Genomic DNA, 7224 nt, shown 5'->3' with positions numbered 1-7224 from the left:
TATATACCCACACATGCACAGAATTTCTCATTCACCACCTCTTAAGAAGTGATGATTAGCCAATCTTACCTCATTCTCTTCCACATACATAAACCCAGATGCAGAGGGACAGTTTGTTTTTACAGCGCCTTTCTAAATGTATTTGGGTTTCGAGAGTTTCTGTGGCAGCTTTGAACATTGCTGGCGGGCCTAATCTACAGTCTGAGAGCATCCCTAGAGGATATAGCTTAACATAACAACCTATGATCTGCATATATAAAAGTATTTTAACTGGTGTACAAAGTCCTGTAGAGCTTGCGAATCTAAAACAATTTTAAAAATGTAAGTACTACCATGCTTAATATACTGAAAGTTAATTTGTCTATGTGAGAGAAATTGTGAGCTTTGCAAATACCATGAGATATAGAGCTAAAGGGGATAATAATTTTTGGCATTAGTTAGAACAGTTCCAAGATTTCAACCAGAGATCTGAGTCAGAAAAGAAATATTTTTAGACATATAGCTGTAGCCTTTATTTCTAACTGTAGCCCATGGCATCTTGGCTTTGGGACCTCACCTGCTGCAGAATTTTGCACCACCTCACATGCTGGTTTGTACTCTAGTTTTAGGCATGTATTTTAACATGGATCTAGCAAAACTCACTGGCTCCATGACTCAATTGTGATGCCAGATACACCTCTTCATACTAATGTTTAGAATTTATTTCGAAGTTGAACATCAAGGAGGATGTCAGCTGAATTTTGCAGGGAAGAGATCAATAAATGGATGCAGTTTGAGAAGTTGGCTACATTCCTTAATGATCCCTGTGATCAACTGAAATTTTAATCATTTTATTCAAAGAAGTCCATTTGCCAAATTTCTGATCATTCTTCCCACACACTGAAACCAAGGAGAAGGCAGAAAAATAAGTGTAGAATTGCCAAACAAGTCACAGTGACTTTTCTGACTTTTGTCAGCTCATAGTGAAACTAAAACAGATTCTAAAATAAAAAGAAATTGCAAAAATATGTTTTGACTTTTAAAATTCTAAAAAAAAAAAGTAGCTAGAATTCTTTTTAGTCATTCTGATTACAGTTTGAGTAGTATTCTGGATCATAAAAAAGGTATTTCCCCTAATTCTTGTTAGCTGTCATAAAACTACTTTCTGTTTGAGAGACACTTTTGATTTATCTGAGCATATATAATGCATCATATTGCTAACAGGCAGAGCAATTATTTTTAAGTGAAAGGAAAACATAGATGCATAAGTTGTATTGGCCACACCTACACCTGTTCTACTGTCTGACCGTATCCCTTGATGCCCATATTTAAAAGGCTTGCAAGCCTGCCTCCTATAATCTGCATACCTACCCTATCTACCAGAAAAAGCTCTTGCTCAGTCTTCATTACTGTATCTGACATGATTTATTTACTGTGGCTCTTGCTTGAACTGACTCGTTCTACTTGACAAAAATCACTAAGTAGGAAACTGGTTCTTCTCAAGGTTAAAGCAACTTGTTTTTCTCAAAATGTTCTAAATTTTATGTAGCCTAATAGAAGGGTTTAAGATGATCGGTTTGTCTCTAATCTTAAGGAGGACAAATGTGATCAATTCTTCTGTGCTCCCATTTGTTAATGGAGTAAATTCAAAAGGAGCATTGCAAATTGTGGCCATATAATTTCACAGAGCTTTGTTCTGATCAGAATTTTTACTTGGGAGTTGAAGGGGGGAATTGGCATATTACAACTTGTAAAACTATCCTGTAGCTAATTCAGATACTTGTGGCTTCCAGAGTAAAGACCTGGTCGAATGTGATGCCCTGAAAGAACCACAGACTGAGAGAGCAGATGTGTTACTACTATTGACAATAGGGCTGTCAATGGACTTTAAGTTTGCAAGATTGTGTCGTATTTACTTCAGAGTAGCCCCACTGATTTCAGCAGAACTAGATGAACACAAATACACCATGATGGGATCCTCGCTCAGACAAAGCTTTGAAGTAGATATGCCTAGACCTATAGCAATCCCTACCTCCAACCGAAGGGCTTTCAAACTCAACTAAGCTGGTATATTGGTAGATATACTAGAATAATTAACTTTTTGAATAGAAAATTCGTAACGTGACTAGGTAAAGCAGAGTAGAAATGACAAAGTTTATTCAGAGCTCTCCTTTTGCCTAGTATGTATCCGCTGCTGCTTTATTGCTCCCAGGCTTATTTTATTTGACTCAGTAACTTTCTGAATGGTGATTAACCCTGCTCAGACTCTTCTGGTCCTATACTGTGTGCTTGATACTCCCTTTTCTCATAGATGAGATCAGTATAGTTAACAAAGAATTTTCATCTCAGTAGGCATAGGGTATAGGGGAAACAGAGGGACTTAAAAGTTCAGTGCCTTGTGATACTTCATGTAGAGGTGGTTGACAAAAGATTTAATCAACCCATTTTCTTTAAAAAGCGCTATTGCAACAGGACACATAGGGGACAGCAGTGACTAGCCTTGCAGGAAGCACCGACTGAGAAAATGTATTTTTTGGTGGCCCTAGCAAACTGGCAGAGCTGCATTTGTAGAACCCCCCACCCCAACCCTTTTCTATCCATACTTGATCCTTCCAGCACCTATGGCAGCGTAACGCTTTAATGCAGGCCCCTCTAGGAAGAGCCACTTAAGCAGATGCATCACCTATAATTCACTGATTTCCTATTGTGCATTTGCACTCCATAAAATGCTCACAGAGGAACAAAGAAGTCTACCTTCCAGCTCAGCTGGGTTTTGTTGTTTTTTTTTCCAATACCCTTCCAAAAACTTCAGATTTTGTTCAGTTCTGTTTTGATCCATATGACAGGTAGTTTTACCCAGAAAACACAAGGTCTAACTGTGATAATGTAAGTATAACTAAACAGAGGGTTATTAAGTGATTCATGAATGATCTAAAATAAAAGATGGAAAAATTAAATATACCACACGGCATTCTGCAGCCTGTGAAGAAGGAAGAACTGTAGACTTTTGTCCCAAATCCTTTGAAGACATCTTTGAAGTGTCTGGAGAAATACTAGGTGGATGTTCTTGGATTTCAGGCTCTGCTTTATTGTCAGGGATGGGAGCTATCTGAATGGAAAGAGATGCTGTGTGTATCTCAGGCACGGGGTTACAGGCAGGTGAGACAGGCCTTTGTGGAAATACTGGCACTTCAACAGGCTTGAGCTGTTGCTGTGTATTACAATGAACGCTACTCGCTGGGTCACGTGTCCGGGTTAATTTCAGGGTAGATACCCTACGTTTTTGAGACTGTTGCCTTTGGCCTTGATGGAGAGTAGTACTAATATCCGCGACTGTGCTTGTGCCTGCACTGGAGATCGAGGTCAGTGGTTTAATGATTTTTTGTGCATAGGACACACTTGTGTTAGATATTTGAGAAGACATTGTCTTCTGGACAGACTTCTCGTTAGTGTAATAGGCAGTATCTGTGGGAAGGTGCTTAGCTGGACCAGTTGTTACTGCCTGGAGATTAATTTCGTTCTCGTGATTAGTTACTCTTGCTTTCTGAAAACTTTCTTTTCTAGGGGGTGGCAGAGGTGCCTTATTTGCCAAAAGCATCCACACAGAGCAAAATAACATTGAAGAAGAAACAGAAAGAAAGTAAATGTTAGCCGGAGATATAACTCAGTTTGACTTTTATCTTTAAATAAAGGAACTAGCAACTTAAGGGGCTTCATCCCAACATTGCTCAATTCAATGGACAATTGAATTGGTCAGGTTCCCACCACCTTTTGCTGTGCAGGGCTGTACAGCTTGTGTTTAGAAAGAGAGATGTTCCATTTGCTCAGAGTGAACTGCGATCAGAAGGGAGCCCACAATAGTCCATTTTCTTTTAAAAAAACAATTATTACACTAAGAATTATTACTGGGAAATTGTTCAGATATGTAAGTAATTTCCAAAATGTACTCCATGATCTTAGACAACCAGCTATTATTCACAGGTAACACACATATATAAAACACACAGAACCTCTTAAACCTTGGAATTAAAATAGTAACAGAGACAGTATTGATGTTGGTATGTTGATCTTTTTTGGACAGATAAATATGTTTCCAAGTTAACTGGGGGTTTTTTTAGAGTGCTCTAATTACATTGTTCTGCAAAACAGGCAGAAACATTGTCTACCTTATAATTAATCAACCTTTACCCTCAGATATTATTTTGATGACTGATGCATTTCTCCGAGTGTAAAATATTAATAAATACTCTTTGAAGTCTGGGAACACTCCTAGAAAGCTTTTATTTGTGTATGACCTACTTTTATTTAGCTGGCTGTCTTGTTCACTGAAAGCAATTTCTGGTAATTAACCTGGAGGCATGCATCCTGTGTGGAGTATACTTTATCTATGCAGTAAAACAGTTCGTAATGACCCATATGAACAGGTGATTCGCACTATTTGGAAGACATCAGGACAACGTTCCATAGAGGTATCCCATCTATACATGCTAACCCCCAAGAATAACCCACACACAAATGCCAAAGCATGAAACTTGGTGTGTTCAGTTTTACCTGAGTTGGTGATTTTTTATCCTGTAGATTTGGCCGCACGCTCCTAAAACCTTTTGCTGTAAGAGATGAACTGCTAGCATCTCCATTCAGTGTCTCTCTACTTCCATCATTGTAAGATCTCCAAGCTTTTGTGAGGAAAAAAGAATCAAACCATTTTTTTTGTGATTAGTAGATCTCTATATTGCTATCACCGTAGCAACCCAGCTATTAAACAAACTGTGGAAAAGTTTAGCTACTACCCAGATGACATTGCTGCTGTTATCACCATGGAAGTTATGAGAACAGGGCTAAACCTGCCACTTTACAAAATATTTACCTTTAAAATTTAGAAAACTCAGGCATTGACAATACTGCTGGTAGCAGTTTGATATCTCCCCACAACATTCATACAGACTATGGATTTTAACCTTGGGAGTCCTTTTGAGATGTTAGTGCTTCAGCCCCTGTATAAAGCAGGGGCTTTCACAAATTAGGTTCTTGAACTTCACATCTGCGTCGGATTTTGAAAAACATCCCACCCAGCTCACGTAAAGTTAGTTGGTCACGGCAGTTTCACCATATTTCACCACAATACCCCATTAGTTGTTCCGATAATGCATCTTGTTTCCAAATCTGAATGACACCTCGATTTTCCAACCAACCAACCATGTTTTGTCTCTATCCTCAGAGCTGAAAAGCCCTCAGGACATTGTCCAAACATAGAGGAAGATACTACCCTGCCTCAACAAGTTACAGATTTGAAGACAAAATATTGTAAGAGGCTGGGAAAAGTAACACATTATGTGAGCAGGCTGCTAAGAGGGGTGGGCAGAACTTGCAATCCTGAGTAAGGGACTAAAAATGAAATAGCAAGTGCCACTGAAGCTGAAGGTGCCAAATTAGCAGTCTGTATTCTCCCACACAATTCATTTTCTGACAACATGTACTGTCTCATAGGAAATACTGCTTTCAAGTGAGACCTGAATTTGAGGTCTTAACCACTTGCAATTATTATTATAATTTCAGTGGTGCTTTCCTTAAAGGGTGTGGAGCTATGGAGTGACGAAATCAAATAAATGGAAGACTGTTATGATTCATCCGCTTACATGGTATGACACTGATGCATAAATAACACAGTGTTTTATTTACCTGAATCTGGAGACTGCGAATCAGACCCTGAAAAAGAAACATCCGATATTAATTTGTGTTAGAAATAAAAACATGATGACACAGCTTGAAAAATATATAGGAGTCTTTTTGTTCAGTTACCTAATTCCCTCCTGTTACCTAAGCACACCTCAGAATATTAGACCACAGGTAACTGTGCAATGTTTATTGCACAAGTTCTATAGAAGGTTACAGAGTGCTGAGAGTTACTGTTATTTAATCACCGCTATTTCAGACAGCCAATAATAAACAAGCATTTGCTGTGGTTTTTTTTCCTGGTAAATACTGTGATATACTACCCTCTAAAATCTAGATATCAAAAGAAATATCATTCCTTTAAGATGAACTGGAAAGGTTTAATTCAAAACCAAGAAAGATGCCTACAGATTCTGTCAGGATTTTCTCTCCCCCTTCACACCAGAATGTGTGATGCTTTCTTCACCACTTCAAAGCAAAACACAGAAACTGATACATACATACTGCCAACATAGAACAGATTTGAAATTCTGGTGGTTTTTTTGATTATCTGTAGATATATTAGTGTTTTTTTTCTCCTGAAGAAACTACAATTGTGACATCTCTAAACGAATTAAAAATATTTTTAAGGTACAATAATTGTAGTACTAAGAGCACTCCTTATCACTAATTTATGTGCAACAAAGCAAGACATTAAGAGGCTTGTATTGCATGCTAAAATGAAAAAAAAAATTGTAAGAAGGGTTGCTAAAAAATTAGAACCCAATGTTTTCTTAAATTTACATACATGCAGTAATCACAATAACTCTTCCATTATCCTTACAAAGAGTAGCAACCAACTTTTTAATTTGCTCCATAAATTCTAACAGTTCTTATTCCTGGGGATTAGTCTTATATTTGAAAAGATCTACAAAACAAGGGCTTTATCTTGCAATTATTTTCTGCCTCATTCTTTATTCAGCTTCCTGTATTAAACTTGTTTGGTGTGAACACTGCATGTTCAGACTGGTGTAAATTAGTCTACACCACTCAAGATTCTTTACTGATTTATACATACAACTACTTAACTCACCAGTGAACCTGGGCAGCTGATACCTATTAAGATTTAATTTTGCAAAACCAGACATGAGTATTGCTAAGAAGCAGTTCTGCCTGTCTACTGAATATTCTGCATGTTTTTATTGTTTTAAACATTTTTAGGAAAACGTGCTTGATAAATTATTTTTTTAAAGTTCATCTGGCTTGTGAAGATCATTTTACAACAACATTCAGATTCTTTTCCTTTGAGAAGAGTTTTTAAAGCAAGTTACAACAAAGTTTGTAATAAACAAAACCTACTTTTCATGCTATGTTATCTTGAAAAAACCAGGGGATATGAGACCCAAAATACGTGTCAAAGGCAAAACTAATTTATAAATAACTGTTTTTTCCCAAGTCTTCCTAATTTTTTTCATTAATGGCTACGAAGCATAGGCAGAGAGAAATTAAGACTGCGTTTTAAAGAGCATTGTAGAAGTAAGTAACAAACCTGTCAGTGGAATAGAAAATACGGTTACCCTTCTCCTTGCAGAG

General features: G+C 37.4%; 1 protein-coding gene across 1 annotated transcript in view; it reads right to left on the bottom strand.

Annotated features, from left to right (window-relative positions):
• Positions 1–7224, bottom strand: part of SORBS2 (sorbin and SH3 domain containing 2) — a 147081-nt gene that overhangs the window by 69023 nt on the left and 70834 nt on the right. The window contains exons 5-7 of the mRNA XM_009330659.1: positions 5659–5685; positions 4531–4655; positions 2942–3559 (exon numbers count right to left, since the gene is read on the bottom strand). Coding sequence (XP_009328934.1) covers positions 2942–3559; positions 4531–4655; positions 5659–5685 — 770 coding nt within the window. The remainder of the gene's footprint in view (positions 1–2941; positions 3560–4530; positions 4656–5658; positions 5686–7224) is intronic.

This window comes from Pygoscelis adeliae, unplaced genomic scaffold, assembly GCF_000699105.1.
Source record: "Pygoscelis adeliae isolate BGI_AS28 unplaced genomic scaffold, ASM69910v1 Scaffold167, whole genome shotgun sequence".
In the NCBI taxonomy this organism is placed as follows: Eukaryota; Metazoa; Chordata; class Aves; order Sphenisciformes; family Spheniscidae; genus Pygoscelis; species Pygoscelis adeliae.
The sequence above is the reverse complement of the archived record's forward strand: the minus strand, read 5'-3'. Positions and strand labels throughout refer to the sequence as shown.